At 38.2% G+C, this 25,995-nt stretch overlaps 1 protein-coding gene across 3 annotated transcripts in view; it reads right to left on the bottom strand.

Moving 5' to 3' along the window:
• Positions 1 to 19,247, bottom strand: part of LOC139941320 (bifunctional peptidase and (3S)-lysyl hydroxylase Jmjd7-like) — a 53,065-nt gene extending 33,818 nt beyond the window's left edge. The window contains exons 1-8 of one of the 3 annotated variants that reach the window (XR_011786595.1): positions 18,418 to 18,491; positions 17,126 to 17,262; positions 16,471 to 16,624; positions 14,839 to 15,122; positions 13,699 to 13,755; positions 12,352 to 12,447; positions 7,811 to 8,047; positions 6,856 to 7,070 (exon numbers count right to left, since the gene is read on the bottom strand). Coding sequence is in view for 2 of the 3 variants with exons in the window: in XM_071937751.1 (XP_071793852.1) it covers positions 6,973 to 7,070; positions 7,811 to 8,047; positions 12,352 to 12,447; positions 13,699 to 13,755; positions 14,839 to 15,122; positions 16,471 to 16,624; positions 17,126 to 17,189 (990 nt within the window). In the remaining variant the exon portion in view is untranslated. Of the gene's footprint in view, positions 1 to 1,385; positions 7,071 to 7,810; positions 8,048 to 12,351; positions 12,448 to 13,698; positions 13,756 to 14,838; positions 15,123 to 16,470; positions 16,625 to 17,125; positions 17,263 to 18,417; positions 18,492 to 19,137 lie in introns of those variants that run through there. The other 2 variants (XM_071937751.1, XM_071937750.1) reach the window with 2 other exon arrangements.
• Positions 19,248 to 25,995: the final 6,748 nt, after the last annotated feature.

Genomic DNA, 25,995 nt, shown 5'->3' with positions numbered 1-25,995 from the left:
ACTAGTTTAATTCCAAGATGATTTGAGTCTCATGGTTTCCCAGTAACCGTTAAAGCGTGCTTTATTACCGTAACGGCACACCGTAACAACTCATTTTGTGTGTAAACAATATTGTTGTCAGAGGGCTGCATTCTTTCGGTAACTATACGGCAATAATAAAGGGGGGAAACCGAAAAATATCCGTCATCAAATCGCAGATCAGATATTGTATTTCTTGGGGGAGGCTTTTGTTTGCATTGGTGGAAGCATGGTGGAAGCAAGTAATTCCAATTGCAAGAAGGGAGTTTGCCCCGTTCTGTGGCACGGAGTCAACCACACAATCAGGGTTGAGATTGTATGAACACGAAACACCCTGAATAAAATGAAAATATTTTAAAAGTTCCCGCTTTGCGTGGAGATAGTGCCATTAGAAAATCAAAATGTTAAAAAGATGAGAGGTTTACCGACTATCTACATGCATGTTTTCAATCCGATTTGAATGTTTGGTCATTTGAGGCTTCTTCTTCTTCGTGTCCATACACACTAGATATTTTTCCTATGCATTATTATTGTTCTCCGTTTCAAAGACGCTTTTCTCTGTGTAGGAAATGTCGCCTTCTTAAAGAAAACCTGAAGGTGAAAGGAAACCAAGGAAAAGGGTCTTCTATCCTGCTGATGATATTCCCAGTTATACTATTGGTCATTGTTGTTAAAACCACTGGACATCTTTGGCTATTGTCAAAAACCAGTAGTTTCCTTTATCCCTTTTACATCACGAACAAGTTGCCATATTATTATTGAGAACATAACAGTATCACCATCAAATCTTTAATTAGGAACCGCAAAAAAAACCAGAGATAATATATATTGTGACTCTACAGTGAGTTAAGGCTTTCCAGAGCGACGCAACACCGCGAAAACTACGTCACGGAAAAAAACCAAATTATTTTATACCATCTCAAGAGTACACATCGATATTACAAATTGCTTTCCCACATTTACTCTTAATAGCAAACTACTTACGCAAACGGCTTTTTTTCATTACGGCGTCTTCCTTTGCACGGTGGCACTCACGTTATTAATTTTGGCGGTATTTTGTTTTAACACACTGTCATTTATTATTAACTGTTGGATGGCCCCACTTGACCTGTACATTTCGGCCTAAAGTGCTCACTTTGAATTGATTGTCATAGCCTGGGCTCAATTTCATAGAGCTGCTAAGCACGAAAATTTGCTTAGCATAAAATTTATCCTTTAATAAAAACAGGATTACCAACCAAATTTTCTCGTGATTTTCAGGATAAGCAAACAACAGCTGAATACCAGTAATAAGCAATATGCAACAAATTAAAATTTCACAAACTCATCTATTGGGGAATTACTCTGCGGTCAAGTTTGTAGTAAAATCCCCCAAGGGCTTTGTAATAATCAATACAAATCTAAAGAAAGACAGAAAGAAGGAAAGAAAGAAAAGGGAGCATCAAATAAAGAATAAACACAAGACATCGCGAAAATCACAATGAACTTGACCAAATCTATGGCCAAGTGCTTTATGTTTTCCATCTTCTACCAAACGGCCTTGCCCTCTTAAAGAACAACCTGACACATTGAATGACTAACGAGTTCAACACTAAGTAGCAAAACAGTTCTGGCATGTTGTCCATCAGGTACACACATTATCTCCTGGCCATAGTTGGAGATAAGTGACTTCATCTTTTTACAACACTCTATAGAAACACTGTACTTTGAGACTTTGAAGAATTAATCTCTTACCGCGAACTCGGGACCCAGGACGGGGCGAGCTGATGGTGGAGCGGTGATATAAAAAGAGCCGTGTTTGTGCGGTTCTCGTACGTCGCACTTTTAGTCTTACAAATGGCAAGGTGTGTTCGGCGGTGGTCCCGCTAATTGCACGGCCATTAGTTACAAAATCACCATTCTAAACACGTTGGTTAATGGACCCCTTGAGTTGTAATGGCCGCCATCTTTGAATTGATGAAACAAGCGTATACACGCGTTTACTTTTCCATTGTTTTACGTCAAAGATAGCAGTCAATGACGTCCAGTGAGTGTGATTGACACAGGTGGGTTTCCCGAACGTCATAGGTTCGAACTCCATTTTTAATCCAACGTTGGAAGACAACAATTAGACAACTTGGAATGGATGGAAATGATAATATATAGGCATTAATCAATGTCGAAAAAACGAATCAAAGAGATTGCCATCACTCTGAGTAAATCTCATTGCATGCACCTACTATATGGTTCATAATAATAACCAGTTTTTATATAGCGCTTTATCACAGCCAGAAGGGCGTCTGCGAAGCGCTTCCAACAGTATTGTCACAATGGGTCTTCACTCCTTAAGGGCAGTGGGCACTATTGGTAATTACTCAAAATGGTTGTTATCATAAAACCTTACTTGGTGACGAGGAATTTGATTTCGAGATCTCAGATTTAATATTTCAGTTCTCCAAATCAAATCAAGCATCAGAAAGCACACAACTTCGTGTGACAAGGTTTTTTTTTTCTTTCATTATCTCGCAACTTCGACGACCGATTGATCTCAAATTTCCACAGGTTTGTTAATTTATGCATATGCTGACATACACCAAGTGAAAAGACTGATATTTGACAATTACCAATAGTGTACAGTGTCTTTCAACATGTAAAAACATTTTACTTTTACTTTAAGTATTCTTTTTAGTAATGTTTTGCCATATTCTCATTTTTAAGACACAAAACAATATGTAAAACAGCCGCTGTGTTGTGTTGATATTTGTTTCACGTATAATTATCTTGAAAATATATAAATACATATGAGTACAGATAAATTATTCCTAATCACTAACGATGTTTTTTCCGCAATTTGTTATTGTATTTTTATGTAAGAGTTTAGAACCAATTAATCTTACGTCATCATCAAAATAATCTTTAGGAGTCAATGTCCATGAGACTGAATTTCATTACCGAAAATATTCCAGACAAAAATCAAGATAAAGTCTGGAATAACACTCATCACAACAGGAATATGTAGTAGATTACATTGTGAAAATCCTAACACAAGCAGAAACATAAAAGTCTAATGTAATTTGCATTACCCGCTGCTAAAACATAGGATCCGAACTGCCTCCACCGGGCAATTTAGGTGGCCTAGTTGGTATGACACTACTCTATAATTGCAAAGGTCGTGAGTTCGAATCCCACCCGAGTAATATGCCTGTGTTTTTTTCCCCCACAGAACTCGGGTAAGTACTGAGTATACAGTGCTAACACACGTCATCGGTGTATATGGGTAAAACACAATGAATATTCAAATGTAATTATTACATGAAATCTCTCAATTTCTATTGTCTAAAGTAAAAAAAAGAGAAGATTTTGCCAACATGAGACTCATTTTTTAGTGAAGGCCCTTTTCTCACATCTCTAAAGGTTAACCAGCGCAGCTACGATTCTGTGTAGGTGTTATTTTCTTTTGTGAGAATAAGTGCGGCTAATGAAATGTTCAAGCAACAACATTAATTCACTGTGAATCATTTTCGACTTTGGGGTGAATTTATCAAGTTTAGGCCATGACAGGTGAGTTAATGTTTAGGGTAAAGTGTTAGCATGAAGCTAATAATCGTTATGTTGTGATGGGGGGCACAGGCATTGACAATGATTAAATACATAATCAGGAAATGGATTGGGATGGTGAGCTGTTTCCCAAAGACGTCATGACGTGAGTGATGGTTTTATTTTATAAGGCCACAGTCTGCAGAGATGGTTGGATAGAACACAGCTCTATACTTTATAGGACATGTAGACGCCAGATTACAGATCTCCGTCACACGCTTTGCTATATGGGGATATTCTAAGATTGTATCAAGCACTATCAAGATTGTTCGCTGTTTGACCCAACCCGTAGGGTCTCCACATGGTTTGTTGTTGTTACTTAACGGGTAAACACACTATGACAAACGACAACATTCAACATTACATACGTAAATGCGAATATTTCTACGTATTTGTACGCATGACTAAAGACTCCAAATATTTTTAAGTATACTTTGTTTGTACTTTGTATAAACAATTTGGGAATCTATCATTCTAACTTTTGCTTTTATGGGGGTATTCTAAGATTGTATCAAGCGCTATCAAGATTGCCCGCTGTTTGACCCAACCAGTAGGGTCTCCACATGATTTGTTGATGTGACTGGATAAACACACTATGAAGATGACGACTCAACATAAAAAAAAGATGACCATACGTAAATGTAAGTTTTTCTCGTAGGACTATAAAGTCTAAAAACATTTTAAAGTAGAGTAAACACTTTCTATGAAAGCGAAGGCGGTACTTTGTATAACAATTTTAGGATTGGGAAGCGAACAATCTAACTATTCATGGGTATTCTAAGATTGTATCAAGCGCTATCAAGATTGCCTGCTGTTTGAACCAACCAAGAGGGTCTCCACATGATTTGTTGTTGTTACTTAATGGGTAAACACACTATGAGTATGACGACATTCACCAAAGGTTGGCCATACGTAAATGTATATACTTCTTCCCAGGACTAAAATATTTCAAAGTATACAAACCACTTTCTATATTAAAGAGAATGCAGTACTTCTTATTAACAATATAGGATTGGAAAGCTAACATTATAACATTTGTTATATGGGTGTATAAGCACACTATACGTATGACAGCATTATAATAGATGTTAAATTTGCATCGGGGATAAAGCACTGTATACTCAATACTTTCCCCGAGTCCTGTAAAAAAATGTCACAGGCATGTTACTCGGGTGGGATTCGAACCCACGACCCTTGCAATTCTAGAGCAGTGTCTTACCAACTAGACTACCGAGGTTGCCCGGTAGCTAGAGGCAGTTCGAATCCTATGTTTTGGCAGCGGGTACCGCAACGATATAATAGATGTTAAATTTGCATCGGGGATAAAGAATATTAATTTTGGTTTGTTTACCCATACACACCGATGTGACAACATTCAACATCAATAAGATTGGCCATATCATTGAGGAAGGACTCCATGGCCATTATGCACATGTGTATGTTTCCACTGCAAAACAGCTGTGTGTGATTTGTTTGAACAGTATCAGGACTAAAGTCCACAGTACACAACACTTTTTATTGAAAAAAAAAATAAGGCAGTACTTTGTATTAACAGTATATGATTGGGAAGGGAACATTCTAACATGTGCTATACGCCTCTCTTAATATTTATGCATGAGGTACGTCACAATGCTAACTCAAAACGAGGCGATGGGCGCAGCCACTGCAAGTGACGGGGAACGTGCGCCCATAGCCTCATTTTGGGTAAGAATTATGACGTCATGCATAAGTATTTACAGAGGCGTATATGCACGGGGTATTCTAAGATTGTATCAATCACTATCAAGATTGCCCGCTGTTTGACCTTACCAGTAGGGTCTCCACATCTACATGATTTGTTGTTGTTACTTCACGGGTAAACAAACTGTATGAGTATGACGACATTGAACATAAATAAGGTTGGCCATACACGTAAATATATATTTCTAGGCAGGACTAAGTCTCCAAATATTTTAAAGTATACTAAACACCTTCTATGAAAGAGAATGCGGTACTTTTTATTAACAGTATATGATTGGGAAGGGAAGATAAGAAGTGATATCATTTACAAAGGAAAATATCACGAAGTAATGGTGGCTAAAACATTGGTTGATGCACAACACCATGACTAAAGTATAACAATATTTTAAAGTACACAACACTCCCCGAGAAAAGGAGGCAGTACTTTTTGTTAACATTATTGCATTTAACAGGGTGAATATCATATAAGTTAATGTGGCTAAAACATTTGTTGATGCACAAATAAAATGTTGTCGACATCAACTCGGCATTTCTATATTTATATCTGTATAAATGTAAGATGTAATATTGTTGTACGATTTTTTTTTTTTTTTTTTTTTTTTTTTTGGGGGGGGGGGGGGTTTTCCTTGAAGCAGTTTTTTTAAAGAACACCTAAATGCATCTCAATTTAGAATAGACCAGCAAGTTTGTAAAAGCTCTCCTACTTTTACGATAATATGGAAGTTTAAATAAAGTAGGTCACAATTCTAAGTTGTTGGCTCTGGAGCTGTTTTGGAGCTGCTGCTGCTGGTTTATGGAATTTATTCATCAAAAGTGGCATCAATATTCAGTTTCTAAGAAAAGTATTCACTTGTAGAATTTTATTAGTTTTTTTAAACTTTTGCACACTTTTCACTGAAGGATCTTTTGATTACTACGAGAATGAAGTTGCAACTAACGACCTTATAGCATTGAGCCGAGAAATGGTTGAATACGCCAAGGTGTAACAAGATTTGCTGGTCACTGTTTGTGTACAGCTGATAAACCCATACCGCACCTGATCTTCTCAATCAAAACGAGACCCAACATCTCATGAGGGATAAAGTAACCTGGTACTTTTTCATCAAAGCTGCTCTATTCCTAGACTGGTTCCCTGTCCTTAGACTGGGCCCCTGTCTTTATCCACAAGGATAAAGACAGTGATAGTGATAGATCCTGTGATTCCATTGGATACAATCCTATCAGTATAAACGTGCAGTGACATACGATGCCCAAACAGTCACTGCTGTTACGTCCACAATAGAATTTAGCTGCGTATCTCTATGTGAAATGAGGGTAGGTCAAAGGTGAAAGTACACTCCGGTCTGGAGGCAACTCTCTGGCGCTATTCACCAGCCTTGAAATGTGATGTCAGATGTTCAGGCTACTCAATTCCGTCCAAGGACAAAGGATGATGATGATGATGATGATGATGATGGTGATGATGATGCAACGAGATTGTAAAAATGAAAATGCAGGAAACAAAAGTTTAAAAAATGTCACCTGACTGATGATGTCACCTGATTGACACCACCTGACTCCTGTCACCTGACTGATGCTGTTCCCTGACAAACACCAACTGATGACTCCTGTCACCTGACTCTTGTCACCTGACTCCTGTCACCTGACTGACGCTGATTGGTTGGACTTGACCAGGCCCTCAAGGAACTTGAAGTAGTTGTATTTGATGTCATACTCCATATCATACCAGAAATTTACTGCAAAATGAAACGTTTACAAAGGTTGGAGTACTTTTTGTAAGATACTTTTTTAAAAATCCACAGGTTTACATTAAACTTACACGGTTTAAAGATGGAAAGCTTCCCTTAATATTACTTTCTGAAGTACTGTAATTTCAAAACCCTTCCAAGTTTCATTGTAAGTTCTGTATAATGCTTGCAAGCTGAGATAGTGCTCTTTTTGAAAGTTGGCATCAAAACTGATTTCTTTTTAAAAGAGGGTCTTTTTGTGATGCACCCATTTTCTCAATAATGCAAAGCAGTTAAAAGCAGGCACAAAAAGGTGCAAAATGATAGCAACATTTGAAATATTACTTAAATGGTTGACAACAATAAAACTGGTCTGTATACATTCCACACGGGAATGTTTCATAAGTAAAGAGGTAAAATTTAACTCCATTTAAACTTATCAAATACAGTAATGATTTAAAAACTCCAAAGAAATTTGAAATGTGACATTGTTTTCCGCCTGTGATTGAATATGTCCAGATACTGGACAGAAAGGGAAAAAGCCTTATATTATCATTATACAGCAAGACAAAATGGGCCCAGGAGTCGATTTCACAAAGACAGTCCTCACTTAGGACTAGTCCCAGGACTCTTTAGGAGCTATTTAACAAAAACTTAAGGCTAGTCCTAAGTTAGGACAAGTAACTCGTCCTATATCGAGATAAGACTAGTCTAAACTCTCTGTGAACGCCACACCTTGTGCAAAATACCTGCTATAGTGGCATGTTCTTGTCTGACGTGATGGAACCAAAGTGATGGGAGATAGAGTACGTCGCCAGCATGGACTGTGCAATGAACTGGTTTGGAGTTACCATAGTTTGGCCACCGTTCCAAGTTGGGCAGAACAGGATCTATGGGAATCCAGGGGACTTCACCAACATCTGGCTCATCCATGACATCAAATTCATCGCCAGTTGATACTTTGTAGCGAGCTGCTGGATAGGTACCTGTTGTAAGAATATAGACCTTTATTAAGCTGTCACCATCTTGGTCATGTTCACCGTTTCCAATAACAGTAATGAATGCTAACATTCATTGCGCACACATGGCACCAGACTATTATTTTGTCCAGCCTCAGTTTGGTTACATTGAGTTGGAATGGAGTAAAATCAAGAAGGTCACAACGCAATAAATGTCTGTAGACATTTTGTGAAAGCTCCAGTAAACAAGACACTGGAGACTATTGGTAATCACTGTAAGCATAAAACTTACTTGTTAACAAGAGGAAGAAGTAACTTTCCAATAAAATATTTGAATTTGAGACCTCAGAATTTGATTTTGAGATCTCAAAATCAAGCATCTGAAAGCACACAACTTCGTGTGACAAGGTTTTTTTTCTTCCATTTTTTTATCTCACAACTTCAACGACCAATTGAGTTCAAATTTTCACAGGTTTGATATTTTGTGCATACACTCACACTGTATGTTGAGATACACCAAGTGAGAAACTGGTCTTTGACAATACTATCAAAGATGTCCAGTGTCTGTAAAGAAAGAGGTTAAAGCCATTGGACCCTTTCGGTACAGAAACAAAGAAAAAAGTTCACAGATTTACAAATAACTTACAGGGTTTACAGAAGGTATTGGTGAAATACTTCTCTTTAAATATTATTCCATGAAATGCTTTACTTTTTGAGAAAACAGTAAAACAATATCAATTCTCGTTAATGAGAATTCTGGATTTATTTTAAACACATGTCACGACACGGCGAAACGCGCGGATACAAGGGTGGGTTTTCCCGTTATTTTCTCCCGACTCCGATGACCGATTAAGCCCAAATTTTCAAAGGTTTGTTATTTGATATAGAAGTTGTGATACACGAAGTGTGGGTCTTGGACAACACTGTTAACTGAAAGGGTCCAATGGCTTTAAAATGAAACTCCCTTCTCATCTGACAACTCACACCTGTTATCTGCATGTACTTTCTCTTTCAAACAGAGAATTTATTGGATCATACACCAATCACAATGGCAGCAGACTTTCCGAAGCAGATAAACTACTCATCCATCAAGCTAAATGACCCATTTTGTTGTTATGTAAACACATCCTGAATCAGGCCTTGCGCTGACTTTTTTCTTGGCTTGCCCGACCGGCTAATCAGTTGTCTGTTTGAAGAATACCCCGCACACATTTTTTTGGGCCACTTATAGAATTTAATAAAAATGTGTGACGAGCACAAAATGAGCAACATTTTGAGGCAACACATACAGGATTGTTTGTATTGGGAGTCAAGTTAAAAATTTGAAATTGCACAAAGCTAGTTTCAGATGACACAAACGGCTTTCAAAAAGATTTAATTACTGTACAGTCAGGTAAAGATGTTGTGCTTTGTGATTACTTTATAATATTATTTGTTTGACAAAAAAACAAGCAGAGGAAAAGCAATATCTGCTGATGGTCCATCTTTCCTGGAGTGTCGCTCTTAATTATTACTTTAAATGTTATTACTGACTGTGTTATTTTCTAGTTTTTATGATCCTAGATCCGAGTACTATGGTGTACTGGAGCCACACACAGGTCTGCTCTACCCAAAAGAACAGCTACAAACGACTGTCACACTGTTGCACATAAAGTGACTAAATGGGCAGTATGGACGAAGTTACAAACTTGTCTGCAGTGTTACAAGTCTTGATGCCAATTGTTGTAAATGTTGGATTTCTTGGAAATGTTCTGGTATGTATGACTATAATCTACGCAAAGAAACTTCATAATGTGACTAATTTGATGATACTCAACCTCGCGGTTGCAGATGCATTGGTGTCTGCATTAAATGTTCTGCAGCCATATATTTCTTTACAGCGTGCATACCATCATGGAAACAGTTCATCAAATTCTAACAGCAGCCTGTGTACAACAGACAGGCTTCATCAAATAAGCATTACTTGTGCATACGTCACTTTTACCAACTGCATCAATGGTGTTTCGATTCTAAGTCTAACGTTGGCCAATTATGAACGATTTATTGGAATCAGTCGACCTTTGCATTACACAACCTACTTCACAAGAAGAAAGATCACGCTGTTGTTGGCTGATTCCAGTGATGGTCCAAATGCCACAAACAATCTTCATTATAGAACAATATAAAGCAGAAATTTACAGTGTAAACAGTAATCCATCAAACTCCAACACCATTATAGTAACCTACTATTGGCTTCAGTACTCAGTGAACAAAACTGCAACAGTTCTCTTGCGAAAACAGTACCCAATCCATCAAACTCCAACACCATTATAGTAACCCACTATGGCTGCAGTACTCAGTGAATAAAACTGCAACAGTTCTGTTGTGAAAACAGTACCCAATCCATCAAACTCCAACACCATTATAGTAACCTACTATTGGCTTCAGTACTCAGTGAATAAAACTGCAACAGTTCTCTTGTGAAAACAGTACCCAATCCATCAAACTCCAACACCATTATAGTAACCTACTATTGGCTGCAGTACTCAGTGAATAAAACTGCAACAGTTCTCTTGCGAAAACAGTACCCAATCCATCAAACTCCAACACCATTATAGTAACCTACTATTGGCTGCAGTACTCAGTGAATAAAACTGCATCAGTTCTCTTGTAGAAACAGTACTCAATCCATCAAACTCCAACACCATTATAGTAACCCACTATTGGCTTCAGTACTCAGTGAATCAAACTGCAACAGTTCTCTTGTGGAAACAGTACTCAATCCAACAAACTCCATCACCAATATAGTAACCCACTATTGGCTTCAGTACTCAGTGAATCAAACTGCAACAGTTCTCTTGTGAAACAGTACTCAATCCAACAAACTCCAACACCAATATAGCAACCCACTATTGGCTTCAGTACTCAGTGAATCAAACTGCAACAGTTCTCTTGTGAAACAGTACTCAATCCATCAAACTCCAACACCATTATACATGTAGCAACCCACTAATGGCTTCAGTACCCATTGAATCAAACTGCAACAGCTCTCTTGTGGAAACTACTCAATCCATGAAACTCCAACACCATTATAGTAACCCACTATTGGCTTCAATACTCAGTGAATCAAACTGCAACAGTTCTCTTGTAGAAACAGTACCCAATCCATAAAATTCCAACACCATTATAGTAACCCACTATTGGCTTCAGTACTCAGTGAATCAAATTGCAACAGTTCTCTTGTGGAAACAGTACTCAATCCAACAAACTCCAACACCATTATAGTAACCCACTATTGGCTTCAGTACTCAGTGAATCAAACTGCAACAGTTCTCTTGTGGAAACAGTACTCAATCCAACAAACTCCATCACCAATATAGTAACCCACTATTGGCTTCAGTACTCAGTGAATCAAACTGCAACAGTTCTCTTGTGGAAACAGTACTCAATCCATCACACTCCAACACCATTACAGTAACCCACTATTGGCTTCAGTACCCATTGAATCAAGCTGCAACAGCTCTCTTGTGGAAACAGTACTCAATCCATCAAACTCCAACACCATTATAGTAACCCACTATTGGCTTCAGTGCTCAGTAAATCAAACTGCAACAGTTCTATTATAGAAACAGTACTCAATCCATCAAACTCCAACACCATTATAGTAACCCACTATTAGCTTCAGTAATGAGTGAATCAAACTGCAACAGTTCTCTCGTAGAAACAGTACTCAATCCATCAAACTCCAACACAACTTGGTTTCAGTACTCAGTGAATCTTTTCAGAAGCAACTCTCCTCCAAAAAAGATAATACACATGGGTGTACTGACATGTTTACTAACTAAACAGCATTGGGTCTTCAAGAATGTATGCATGGAAACTTCAACCTAAATCTCAGTCAGTTGCCAATGCGTGTTGGCATCTCTGGAATAGTTTACCATGTCTCATTCACCATGCTGGTTGGTTTAACCAATTAAACTCATTATAAAGCTCATTTACTCATTGCCTTATTGTGCTGTTTTGGTTTAGTTTTTTTAGTTTAGCTTTTTTTTTTTTGCTTGTTCTTTATTGTTTACTTAAGTCTATTTTTGTATGTTTAAGGCATTCCGTTTATGAGCTTCGGCTTCCTGGGTTATGCCTCCACTTATTAGTTTTATTGTACCTATTGTTTTGTTTTCTTATTAAGTGATTACCCTGTGTGGAAATAAATGTTTGTTGAATTAAAAAAAGTTGTTGAATAGAAACTTACTTTGTTGTTCAAATACTGTGATACCTTTGTCTATAATGCCCTCATCATCTGAAATAGTTTTTGGGACAGACAGTGAACTAGAAAAAGAGTATGGAATACTAACCATATGGTATGTACGGCAGATCAGTGGGTGGATGAAGAATAAAGTGTTTCTGTCCAGAAATAACACAGTACAGATTCTCATAGTGATCCTTATGCACTGTGGAAACACAAACAACATTGATGGTTAAAATACATTACTACCTAATGATGCCCAGTGGTACACAGTGCTTAGTGCTACAGATATTCAAGTGGTACATAGAGCTACAAATGTAAGGGGTACCCAGTGGTAGCCATAAGTGGTAGCCATAAGTGGTGGCCATAAGTGGTGGCCATAAGTGGTAGCCATAAGTGGTGGCCATAAGTGGTAGCCATAAGTGGTGGCCATAAGTGGTGGCCATAAGTGGTAGCCATAAGTGGTGGCCATAAGTGGTGGCCATAAGTGGTGGCCATAAGTGGTAGCCATAAGTGGTAGCCATAAGTGGTGGCCATAAGTGGTGGCCATAAGTGGTAGCCATAAGTGGTGGCCATAAGTGGTGGCCATAAGTGGTAGCCATAAGTGGTGGCCATAAGTGGTGGCCATAAGTGGTAGCCATAAGTGGTAGCCATAATTGGTGGTAGCCATAAGGGAGCGTCTCAAAAGTCGGAACGGCTATATTTCCACATTTTTATAATAATCAATACATACATGTAGCCTACCAATTTAACAGTTTTGGAAATATAAATGTCATTTTCAGTGATCTCATTCTGTGTTATTGATAAATTAAAAGGCTATAACTAACTGCTCTTCCTTGACATCGTGCCGATTTGCAATTGGGTTACCTGCTGCGTGCTTGACAGAACGATCTACAGGAACGTTCCTACAACAGAGTATGCACGCTTATTCCCAGCGGAATGTACCGCTGAGCATACTGCATAGTTCCAATGGTCCGTTTGCATGTTTACACAGGATCGTTGCCGTATGCCCACTGGATCGCTGTCGTATTCCCGGCGGAACTTTCCAACCGTTTCTACCTTTGAGGACGCTCCCCAAGTGGTACCCAGTGGTGCCACAAGAGGTACCCAGTGGTACCCAGTGTTACATTGTAACTAGACAGAGTGGTTTCTCTGCCCGGAGAATCAGGGGGAAAAAACGCCCATAGTCTTTATTGTACATACTTGTGGCATTTATTTTGCGTTTTATTTTTACTCTATGTATTGACCTCTGAACAGTGCCTCCCAGAGAAGTACATTGCCACAAAGTTAATGCCAACATAGGATAAGCTAGCTCAGTTAGGAATGCACCTGCATGTAAAGTCGAAAGTAACAAGTTCAAATTCTGTTCTGGTTAATTTTCTTTGTTCACACACTCTGATTCCCTCTTTTTTTCACCCTCTTAATGTACACAAAAACAGTTTAAATATATACTCACTGGAAGTGACAGCTTTTTCTTCTCCCATCCAAAAGTTGACGGCATCAGGCTGTTTTCCTGGGAAAAAGTCAAAGTTCAAACCTTTTGGTTACTTTGTTTCTTCGAAGTGAAAATGCTTTCAAAATGCATTAAAGCAATATACACTTTCGGTAAACAGTATTGTCCAAGTCCCACACTTCGTGTATCACAACTTATATATAAAATAACAAACCTGTGAAAATTTAGGCTCAATCGATCATCGTAGTCGGGAAAACGGGAAAACCCACTCTTGTTTCCGCACGTTTCGTTGTGTCATGACATGTGTTTCAAACATATCCGTAATTCTCGCTAGCGAGCATTGATATAGTTTTAATGTTTTCTCAAAAAGTAAAGCAATTCGTGGAACAATATTTCAAGAGAAGTCTTTCACCATTACCTTCTGTAAACCCTGTAAAGTAATTTGTAAATCTGTGAACTTTTTTTTTTTCTGTACCGAAAGTGTATAATGGCTTTAAACTATAAAAATCTGCTGTACTTCTAACCAAGTAAGTTTTTTTATTGCCAATGTTCACTGAGTCATTACCAAACTTTGCAGATCCTTTTATCATCGTGAAAAGTCATAAGCCTATTATTATGGGATGTCATGGCCGTCGGATAGGAGCACTGAACTCAAGCTCTGGTGTTTCTATTCAACAGAGCGTAAGTTTGAGTGTCGGTCTTGACACTTATGTCCCTCAGCAAGACACCTTGCCATAATTGCTTCTCTCTACCTAGGGATAAATGGGTACCTGTGGGGGCAGAGATGGTTCTTGTGATTGAGTTAGCATATTAGCGCATAATTGTTGCACAGGCTGATTGTTTAAGGAATGAATTAAATGACCATGTGTCAAATTCCTTTTGCACTGTGTTCAATTTAATGATTGTCATTCTTTTTCGTGACACAGATGCCTCAAGAAGGGTCTACAAATTTGAATGCTGCTTTGATGAATTGTTAAATTGAATGATTATTTTGTTAAATCGAATGACGCAACATTACATTTGACTAATCATAAAACGAAATCGAATGACCCTTATCAGTAGCAGTCGTTTTCGCGCGAAATAGAATTAAATTGGCTGCTCATTCGCTAAAATGGAACGAGAACACCTATATTATTATCGTACCAAGAGCTGCCGAAGCCCAAGCCAACTCAGTCTCTACATCATCAATAATGTCTCTGAACTCTGACAAGAGATTAGAGTTCTGTTTCTGGACGTAGAACACCCCCTCCTCTTGAACTGGATCCTCGGTCTGTGTCTGTTTGTTCTCCTTCTTCTCCAAGATGTCAAGGAAGGAAGAGAATTTCATCTGTCTCTCTTCTGGCATGACAAACTTTTCCTTATAGACTGCATCAGCCATACCATTGGGAGTGACTGCTACTGTAACCGCCTGGTCACCTATTTTGTCTCTGGAGAGATAGACAAGAAAAAAAATCAAAACTTTATCAATGGTGGAATCATCCTATCCATTGATCTCAAAAGCTTGAATGCTGAGAATACTTCTGACTGGCACCCTCGACGAAAGATATATATGAAATAGGGAGACCGCCAAAGAAGGCAAGATAGATCAGTTAGTAAAGCGAAGGCATGTTAACTAAGCGACAGTTGGTTCAAATCTCGCTCTAGTCACTTTGTCTTTTTTAACCCAAATTACTTTAACATCCCATTGCAAAATGAAAAACAAGTTCTTGCAAGTTGGATTACTGCATGGAGTGTGTTGCTCCGTCTGCTGTGTTGAGTAAAACCAGCTTTGTATGGATATCACAAATCCCTTAACACAAAAGGGAACTGTTGATAATACCATCACAAAATGAAAAAACAAGTTGCAGCAACATGCAGCAAGTTCGAGTGTGAACCATGATTAACTAAAAGGTTGACTACTTTGACTCAAACCCAGAATGGTCTGTGGTCGACCATTGGTTTACTAGGCGCCTGGGCGAATTATTCGAATATCCGGTTAATGGCGAATAGGTTTTCCTATCCGTAACCGCGAATGCCTTTTTTTTTTTAACCGGATATCCGCATAGGGCGCGAATACCTATTTATAAACCGGATAGTTCTGTAATTACAACCAAGTAACCGGATATTCTTTAATATCCGAATATCCGTCGGGCGACAACTGATATGAATGTTTTGTCTGAATCCTTATGAAACTTCTATTAAGACAGCATAAAACAGCATAAATTAAGTATTTAACTATGCTCACCTCCGTGAAGAGTTAAAACAATGACATTTCCGACGTATTTTGTTCAAAGATTACAAAAGTTTTCCTTCACGTAGAGTCAATCACGATCAGAAGAAAAAGCAAACCGCCATCTTTAAATTAGATCCGGTCATTTTTATGAATGAACCGTGTGACACTGTGTAAAACTAATATCAATCCGCCCATAAGATCTCATTCACAAACGAACAGCGCCCTATAGCTGCAAAAAAAAAAAAAAAAATATATAATTTTATTTTTAAATAGCGCCCTCCAGCGGCGAACAAACTATTCGAATATCCGGTTAATTTCGGATAGTTGGCCAGCGGTATCCGAATAACAAAATTTCACTATTCGCCCAGCACTATGGTTTACTACTGTGGTCGACCATTTGGAACCAGCCTCATGACCATGGTTTCTTCCGTGGTCCAGATAGCCTGATCCATGCTTCCTAACAAAGCGCAGAGGGGAACCAGTGACACTTTAACGAAAACGTTGAAGGCAATAGAATACCATGGTACCGCAAACTAAACATACCGGTACATTAAATATAATACCTGAGATATGCAGGAGTCCATTTAGAGAGAGCTGGCCAATTGTCGATACACCTCCTAAAGATGACTGGTCTGTTAGGACACACCCAGTCACGATGAAACTCCAAGGGAGTTGGCGGACCATCGACGCAAGGAACTTCATCTGATAAATATAGATCTGTGAAAAAAAAATCAGTTTGTTTGTTGTCAGATGAACCGGACACTATTGGTAAAGGTCAAAGATCAGTCTTCTCACTTGGTGTATCTCAGCGTATGCATAAAATAACAAACCCGTGAAAATTTGAACTCAATTGGTCATTGAAGTTGCGAGATAATACGGAAAAGGAAAAAACACACTTGTCACACGAAGTTGTGTGAAAAACCCTTGTTACAAGGTGCTGTGAGGCAATATGCACCCAGGAACCCAGGAACACCTGGGTGAACTCCTTCTCTGTAAGGTATTAGGCCTACTGCTCTGGGTTCTTTTATGTGCATTACATAACACACAAGACCAACGATTTTATGTCCCATCCAAAGAACGCAGTAATAATTGCGTACTGCTTTTAAAGAACACAAGTGTCACTACACCGGGATTCAAACCCACAATCTGCTGAACTGAAACACCACCAGAGCCACGCCACGCTATGTTAGTTCATTAGTTCATAAAAAATACCCTTACCCCGTGCTTCTGTTACCAGGTTCTTAAAATGATCTTCCAAAGTCCAATCTTCCTTCTGGTCCATTCTGGAGAGAGTCTTAGTTAAAGAGAATCCGTTTTAACACCTGGCTTCATACTAAAGACATCTTTCCTGCCGACTGAGAGTGAGAATGATGTGGAATTTAACGTTTTAGTGACATAAATTCACAAGAAACATTTGAGTGTTTCAGAAAACAAGATCTTAATTTCTTTATCAAATTATAATTAGATGGCATAAAAGCCACAATTACAAAATGCACCAGGTATTGCCACTGGAGTTTCTCTCCGAGTGACTTACCGTGGATCATCAGTGAGTGCAATTGCTTCAATTGAAGGAACCTGACTAATTATGAGAACGGAAAAATTTTACGACCTCGCCACCAACTTCCGGCCTTTTTTTTTTTTTTCTTTTTTTCTTTTCTGTATGTATATAATTTATGCGGTAACCCTTCTTCTCAGGTAAGAAAAAAATTCTTGGGTTTTGGAGTTAATTAACGGCGGATAAATTGGTGGCGACGTGCGGAAGATTATCCATGAGAACGTCCGTGTGCACGCTTCTAGAACGAGCAAAGGTGCGATAACATAAGGCTGGTGGGTTACAAGGTTGATTCAACACTAACCACCAACAGGGCAAAATGGTACAATACATACAATTTTGACACCTAGTCACCAGATTTGGCCCATTTTTACCACTTCCGAAAATCATGACACCAATTCTAAGAACACTAACTTGATTCTTAATGTCCAATGAAAGTTTTCATGACACTCAAAACACCATTGAGGAAATATTTTGAAGAAAAGGGACTAAAACTTATCAGAGCCTGGAGCGAAACGGTCACAAATTTCCACAGTTGAGAATTTGAACCTGGGTGGGCGGAACTTCGGCTCTGTGTAGCCAAAAGAGCGTACAGCGCTGTGTGCCGCATGCCTTATTAGCAATCAGCCATAAACACACGCACATGTAAGATGTAGCCTGGTTGGCAAGCCACACAATGCCTAACCGTCGAAGGAGAAGGAGGGCTACATTATCGAAACAACGATCTTGACAACTTGCACGTTTTCCAAGCGCGCACACATCAGATGTTCTGAATCTCATATAACTTTAAGTCGGGTTTCTTCAATTGTAGCGATTGATTTATCGTTATTGTTAAGTGGTTAAGGGAGCCCGACTAACTATGAGAATGTGTGCGCAGTCGAAAAATAATGGCAAGCTGTCAAGATCATTGAGATTTTTTGAAAATATCACACTCAGTTAAAAATGATTTGATTTTTACCCAAAAGTGTGATCCCGGCGTAGGGCTGTCTACAACTTCAGTAGCATTAGATCGGTAAGTTTCATGATGCAGATTGTACAGACAAAAAAGCAGAGAAATGACATCAATGGTGCTGGTCATGAGCTGGAGCCGGCCATACGGAGTGAATTGGACCATTTAAACAGGCATGACAGACAGGGCCCAATTTCATAGAGCTGCTAAGCACAAAAATTCGCCTTCATGAAAACAGGATTTCTAACAAAATTTCCACGTGATTTTCAGGATGAGCAAACAACAGCTGAATATCAGCATAGGCAATAATTTTTTACGCGCATCAAATGGAAATTTTGTTGGGTATCATGTTTTTTTTCAAGGAAGAAATTTCATGCTAATCAAATTTTTGTGCTAGCAGCTCTATGAAATTGTGCCCTGGTGTATTCAAAAGTTTATAAAACAAGTTTATGTATGGGGCTGGCTACATGAGAGAGTAGGCCTAGACCTACCCCTAGAACTATTTGTTTTTATTCGGTTTCGTCCGGCTATCATCTCCCGTAACGGGAGACGCGTCGATAGCCGGACGAAACCGAAATAGTTCTAGGACTCGGGAGTAGCCTAGACCCCGTTTGTTTTGTCGTGAAATAATGACAACCTGCATTGTTTCAACTCTTGAAATGTTAATCAAATATTGCTTGAACAGTCGTCAAAAAATTCATTTCGAGACAAAAACACAAAATTACTTACCAACCAAAATAGCTTTGATTGAACAGCTGATGTTGTTGTTCATGCATCATGCATGCCATGTGCACGCAGCAGGTTACATTAAAGCCCGCCCTCAAGTGTTCATTTTCTCTCTGTAAACTGCAAAGGCGGGGATTTCACCATTACCTTCTTAAATCCTGTAACAGTCAGTGCGCAAGGGTCAGAAAACCCCTTCATTTCATTTGTTAGATATTCATGACCGTCGCGGCTATGAATATATAATGAGCTCGGAGGACGCATTTTAAAAAATCCAATTCGGGAGTATTAAATACTCTAACAGACAAAAACTTTCATAAAACGGAGTAATAATGTTTTATTGTACCTACAAAAATTATTTCATAATTTTATGTATCCAAAAATAAGAAATATGAGACAAAAAACATTACCCTCTTTGTGCAGAAATAATGGTCTTCAAAAACGTCATCTTTTTAATATTTAACCAAATTGTGCAGAAGAATTTTATAGATGGACTGTTAGGTAAACTATTGATGTAGTCTTTCGCTGTATTCGTTATTTCCAAGGTAGCTCGAAACAGTCAAGTTCACCAAAAGAATCCGTCTTCGTCAGCGTGACCGTTCAGAATCGAGAAATCCGCCATGTCTCGCTTGTAAAATGAGAGCCCACACGTGATTGGTCAAAACATGGACCATGCTCAATGTCCTATGTAACTAGTGTAACCATTCAGCTGCTGTGTAAGGAAACGCTAGTCATTTGCCTAGCGTTTCCGTACACTTCAGTCATGTCTGGTTCCCTACTTCAAACGTTACACTGATTAATGCGGTGTTGGGTAAACATTGAGGTACCAGGCTTTTCAAAGGATTGTGCATTTGTCTAAAAGGGATTCGTTTAAAGAAGGTCTGCCGTACAATGGCTAAATCCATTAAAATTATTTTTTGAAGCTTTTTAATATGCCATTCCACCGAAAATAGTAGTAGATATTCGCCGTGGTTTATACCTTGATGAAAGAAACACTATTGCATTTCCAGGGTCCACCATTACTTGCCCATTTTCATGCTTTTATTCTGTGAGGATTGGTCAATTGTTAACAACATATTTTTTATTAAACACTGCAACATTCTTTTCTTATTTCATTTATTAATTTATTTATTTGATTCTTTCAGCTGCAGGAATGTCTCATGCAATTATCCACATTTTCCATTACAGAGTCTTAATTATTAAAATAATTGTAACTTGCAATACAACATTAAGTACTATTTTTGTCTGCCAATGATATTGATTAAAATAATGTAATTTATCTTGATGGGAACCCTTTAAAGCAATGATTGAACAATGCTTACTCTTTATCTTAAAGTTATTGTACAATACTATTGGCAAAGATCTTTTCGTTGAAAAGCTTACTGGTCGTTAAGTTCACATTTTAACTATATTTTCTGTCTCTGATCTGAAATGAAGGTTCACACTTCCTGCGAATGTGAATGCGATACCAATGTTGATATCAAAAGTTCACAAATAACTTGCAGAGGTTGAATTGTGCGAATATTGCATTGTGCAAATATCGCAACGAAAACAGAGTTGTGATGTAAAATTCAAGTAAAATCCATATCGAATTCACATTCGCAGTAAGTATGAACCAGGCTTAAGACTTTAAACTTTAAATTTAAAAAATATTCAGAAATATAAATTCACAAGCATGCAAAATTTTCAACTCAATTCGGGGTCTGTTAGCTTGAGAAAAAAAAAACCAGCAAAACATTTCATTTAGTACGAGGTACTAAAGTATCTTGTAAGAAGGTACGAAGTGTCAAAGGTACGAAGTGTCCAAGGTACGAAGAGTCCCATAGTCACTTCGTACCTTGCAAAGGTACGAAGCGTCTAGGGTGCGAAGAGGCAAAGGTACGAAGCGTCTAGGGTGCGAAGAGGCAAAGGTACGAAGTGTCCTGACACCTTTCATCTCGGAAGACTGTTATTTGACCCATCCAAGCCTAGCGATACCAACTACATCTCTGAGCACGGCATTCCCGAACAGTCATAATTACAACACCCCGTAGAAATCTGGCTGGGTTACAACATCAGGAAGAAACCAGTCAATGTTCAACTTCACGTTCTCCGACAAGTACTTTGTGACGGAATTATCCAAAAGCTAGAAACAACGGTAGGTCATCAATGGTAGGCCTGAGGTTTGGAGAGAAAAAAAGTATCATAAGATTTTAATTTTACATTGTTTAGATCCCATCATATAGTTATTTAAAAAAAGGTTGACAGAAATAACCAGGCTAATTCTCATTGTATATGGACCTAAACTGGGGGCACTGTACTCCGTAGCACGCTAATATAAGGTTTGCGGTATAAACACATCCGGTTAATAAAAATTTAACTTTGTATAATAAGATGACAACTAACATGACTAAAGAAACAAATATATTAATGCAATAAAACAAAGTGCAAGTTGAAGACAAAAACTTGTGTATTGTAAATATCATGTCCAAAATAGCCTAGAACTGTCACTGACTCACTGTGTAGTACGAGCATGGAGGGTCTATTTCTTCCTCCATGGTATAATTATAACAATGTTTAAAGTTAAACCAGGTCCCTACTAGTACTACTTTCTGATATTTAAAAAAATGTTTTATAAATACATGCCACGACGACGACGACGAAAGACAAAACAACTAAACAGCAGCCCCAGAAAATCGTGTTTACTGTGACGTCACGCAACAATGAGTGCCGCAACAACGGAGAAATTTGTGATTTCTCGTGAAATTACGAGGCCGAAAACACGACAACGGTTGAACGTGCAGAAGTGAATGTACCATCAATTGGACCAGAAACCCTTCGTCTACCATAATATCGACCTCATTTGTCTCCATTATGCTCGAAACAGTCAAGTTCACCAAAAATGTGAGGCTATTCTTCGAAAAGTGTGAAAACTTAAGTACACTTCAGTTGAAAATATAAATGTCTTAGAGGGGTTAAATTCGGTAAAAATTGGGTTCTAAATCTTCGTTAGATTGTCGAGAAAGCTACTTACCCCACCATGTTGGTCTAACTCCGACGGAAATGTACTTCCCATCGGTTTGAAGGAGCAGTGTCGGAACGCTCGCATTTTCACGCGAAATCTCGAAGGGGTCCGAGGCCAGCTCTCGCTGCAAATGAAATCGAGCGCTATGCTTCATTATCGAGCACGGTGCGCACGGACTGGTAAGTTATTTGTAAATCTATGAACTTTAATTTTTTTTTTCTGTTCCGAAAGTGTCCAATATGGCTTTAATGAGATTTATGTTTCAATGCCGTTGTATACTTTTGTCGTGAGTCGATCCATGGAGGTAGAAATATAATTCTACCCAATTCTACCCCATCTGCCTATTTTGAGCCGTTTTTCAAGCCGTTTTTTTTTATAGTGCCACATTGCGAGTTGTATGTGTTCATTATTCTTCGGCACCTTGTGAAGATCAAGGACAAAACTTTTTAAAAAAGAGAAAATGAAAGATCTCCACATGGAGAACTGTTGTGCAGAGTCGGGAAACTGCGAGTGCAAGGGAAAAGTAAAAAGACAATATTATTGCTCCTCAAAGATGCACTATTTTGAAACGGGGTGGACACAAACGTGTTTGGGCTAACGCAATTTTTTAGGGCTATACAATAGAACAACGATACCACGGGTTTCTTTGTTCTAGTAGTCAGAGGATTTCTTAAGAAATATTATAAAAGAATACCTAGGGCAGTATCGGTAAATCCGATACGTACGTATCATACTGACGTGTTTTAGTATTTGGAGGTGGCTGATGATGGAAACACGCTCGTCCATGTTTTGGCAAAATTAATCTACAATAAGGGTTGAAAAATTTAGAAATTTAACCCAACTTTAACCAAACAAGACATTCTTGATTCGTTAACAAGATTTATTATGTTAATCTTGTTGAAATACATTTTTTCTCAATATTTACAAAATTAGAAACCACAATCACCTGACAACTGTGGAAGACGAGGCGGTTCACATTAATACTAAAATATTGTCTAAGACTATACGAAAAATAATTAAGCAATTTTTATGTAAACAGTCAAAAAGCTAATCTACATTATTTGTCTACATGACGATTAAATTGTGAAAAATAAGTTTAGATGACATCATAATAGACTAGTTATAATAAAAACCGCAACAACGAATAACAACGAATTAAGTGGTTAACAAACTACGTCACTTCGAAGCAGACCCATTATTATAACGCAGAAATTTGAAAGATACGTCACTGCATCTGACCAAAATTCCAGCCATGTGATTAACCAATGGCCAATTCAACTAAAACAGTTATTGGTTAAGACCGCGAAAACGCATCCCAGATACCATTTGGGCCTGTTAGTGAGTTCATGTCTTTACATGTATATCCTTTCAGATAAATACAGGGGACCAGACTAATCTATCATTGGTTGAATCTCGTGGCGAGTGTTAAGCCTATACGCGTGCCATTTTAAAATGGTTGCCTTTGATGGCGGTAAAGGAGCCTGTATTTTTACATTATTCACACCTTAATCGGGATTTTATCATGCTAATGATGCGTCCGTATTCTTGTCCATTATTAAGTTATTACGTGTACGGCAATAATTTACCACACGGTAAAGTGCTGTTCGAATTTTGGAGTTAATATCGGTAAAAAGTAAAAAAGACAAAGAATACTACATGTATTCATAATACAAACGAACGTACCCGTATTATGGATCAGAGTCGAGGAAAACAAATCACACTGAAACAGGCTTTTCCGATTGCCTTTGTATCTATAGGCCATGAGATAAGAATATAAATTGCATAAGATCAGTGACTTATTGCGATGATTTAAAAAAAAAAGTATTTGCCATAAAATCAATACCCTGCGCATAACATCTATACAAAATACATTGCCAATAAATACTAGTACCGGTATAAATGTGACTAGGGTTATATCTGAGCCCAATTTTATAGAACTGCTTAAGCTTAAAGGCAGTGGACACTATTGGTAATTACTCAACTAGCATAAAACCTTACTTAGGTAACAAGTAATGGGGAGAGGTTGGTGGTAACATTGTGAGAAACAGCTCCCTCTGAAGTGGAGTAGTTTTCGAGAAAGAAGTAATTTTCCACGAATTTGATTTCGAGACCTCAAGTTTAGAATTTGAGGTCTCGAAATCAAGCATCTGAAAGCAAACAACTTCGTGTGACAGGGGTGGTTTTTCTTTCATAGTTATCTCGCAACTCCGACGACCAATCAAGCTCAAAATTTCACAGGTTTGTTATTTTATGCATATGTTGAGATACAGCAAGTGAGAAGACTGGTCTTTGACATTTACCAATTGTGTCCACTGGCTTCAAAAATCTTTATTCCGCAGAAATTATTAGGATACCAGTCAAAATTGTACAGCTTATGTGGTAGCGTGGCTGGTAACCTTATTCTGGTAAGCGTGTTTTGTTGCGTTTGTTTTGTGCTTAATAAGAAATCGGGCTCTGGTATTAACGAAAAATCATACCATTAACATACCTACGAGTTACAAAACGAAAATTCCACAATATTTACGGCAAGAGTAAACTCGAATGTAGGGGATATCAACCACAAACAGTTCTGAATGGCACTCTACTGCTGTTCAATGATTAAGTGATAATCCTACATTGAACAGTAAAGAGTCGTCAAGCTGGCCACGATAAGTGTCACAGTAGAAGCAGGCAGCCGCGGCACACCACCTAATAAAGAAAGTTAAATCATTGAAATAAATTACTGTGTATGGCTCATTCCATTTAACGGTTACACTATTTTTGATAATGTCCAGTCTACAGTGAATTTCTTTATTACAACAAGTAGTATTTTAAGGGACTTGTGTGTGTGTGTTTGTTTGGGAGTCCATTTTTATAGTGTTTCAAAATCCCTATCAGTGTGAAGTTCTTTGGTTTAATTCACACTTTGTGCGTTAAAACACACAGACACGCACCCCAGTTATTATTTAAGAAATAAATAGGCTCCAAACTCTATAATGTCTCAGGACGTTTATTCGTGTTAAACCACCCTTTCATCGACCGTTGACTAAAGAAATTAATTAATTACTAATCAATAACACAGTTAAACAAGCAAAACTTTATGCGAAACTTGAATATTAGACAAAACGGGTTTAAGATAGTGCCTTGCATGAAAAAAGAACAGTAAAGCAAACATTGTACACCGTCTGCAACCAGTCCGTCTTACACCATGGATGGAGGAAAGAGAAGAAGATCCCAAAGAATGCTTACCTAAGATTCAATGCCCCTCGCCGTGGTCGGTTTGTTAAAAATGTGGAATTTGGAAACAAATATGGCAAGCATGCAGAAGCCTTTATGTAACTTCAAATCGGCAGCAAAGCCTCAATATTATGTGCTATGACTTTCACAGACAAGAAGTGCTTCAAAACCCAATAACAAAAGATCAAAATATATTTATCTCACTATTCTATAGACCAAAATGGGAATGCTTTGAAAGCCAATCCTATGAATGTTCGTCAACCTGTACACCAATGATTGTGTAGATAACGATGGAGACAGGGTCAAGTTGCATGGCTCTGCTTACCGCCCAATTCTGCGCCTACGATCACCATCGCGAATTTTGCCGGTTCATGTGCTGCCGGCGAATGCGAATGCGAAGCGAATTTTCGCACGAAGCAATTCGAGGTAAGTATGAGCGAGAAAACCGGAGCGAGAAAACACGACAACTGAAGAACTTATTTTGTTTATGAATCAAATCTTTGCTTTAATTTTTTCTTAATGCCGAATCTGAACAACAAAATACCCATTAGAGCTTGTTTAAATTAGTTTTAGCTTTTTAAACTAATACACATTATTATCGGTTAAAGTCTATATATAGACAAAAGTAAAACTCTGGGACAAGG

This window comes from Asterias amurensis, chromosome 9, assembly GCF_032118995.1.
Source record: "Asterias amurensis chromosome 9, ASM3211899v1".
NCBI classification, from domain to species: domain Eukaryota; kingdom Metazoa; phylum Echinodermata; class Asteroidea; order Forcipulatida; family Asteriidae; genus Asterias; species Asterias amurensis.
The sequence above is the reverse complement of the archived record's forward strand: the minus strand, read 5'-3'. Positions and strand labels throughout refer to the sequence as shown.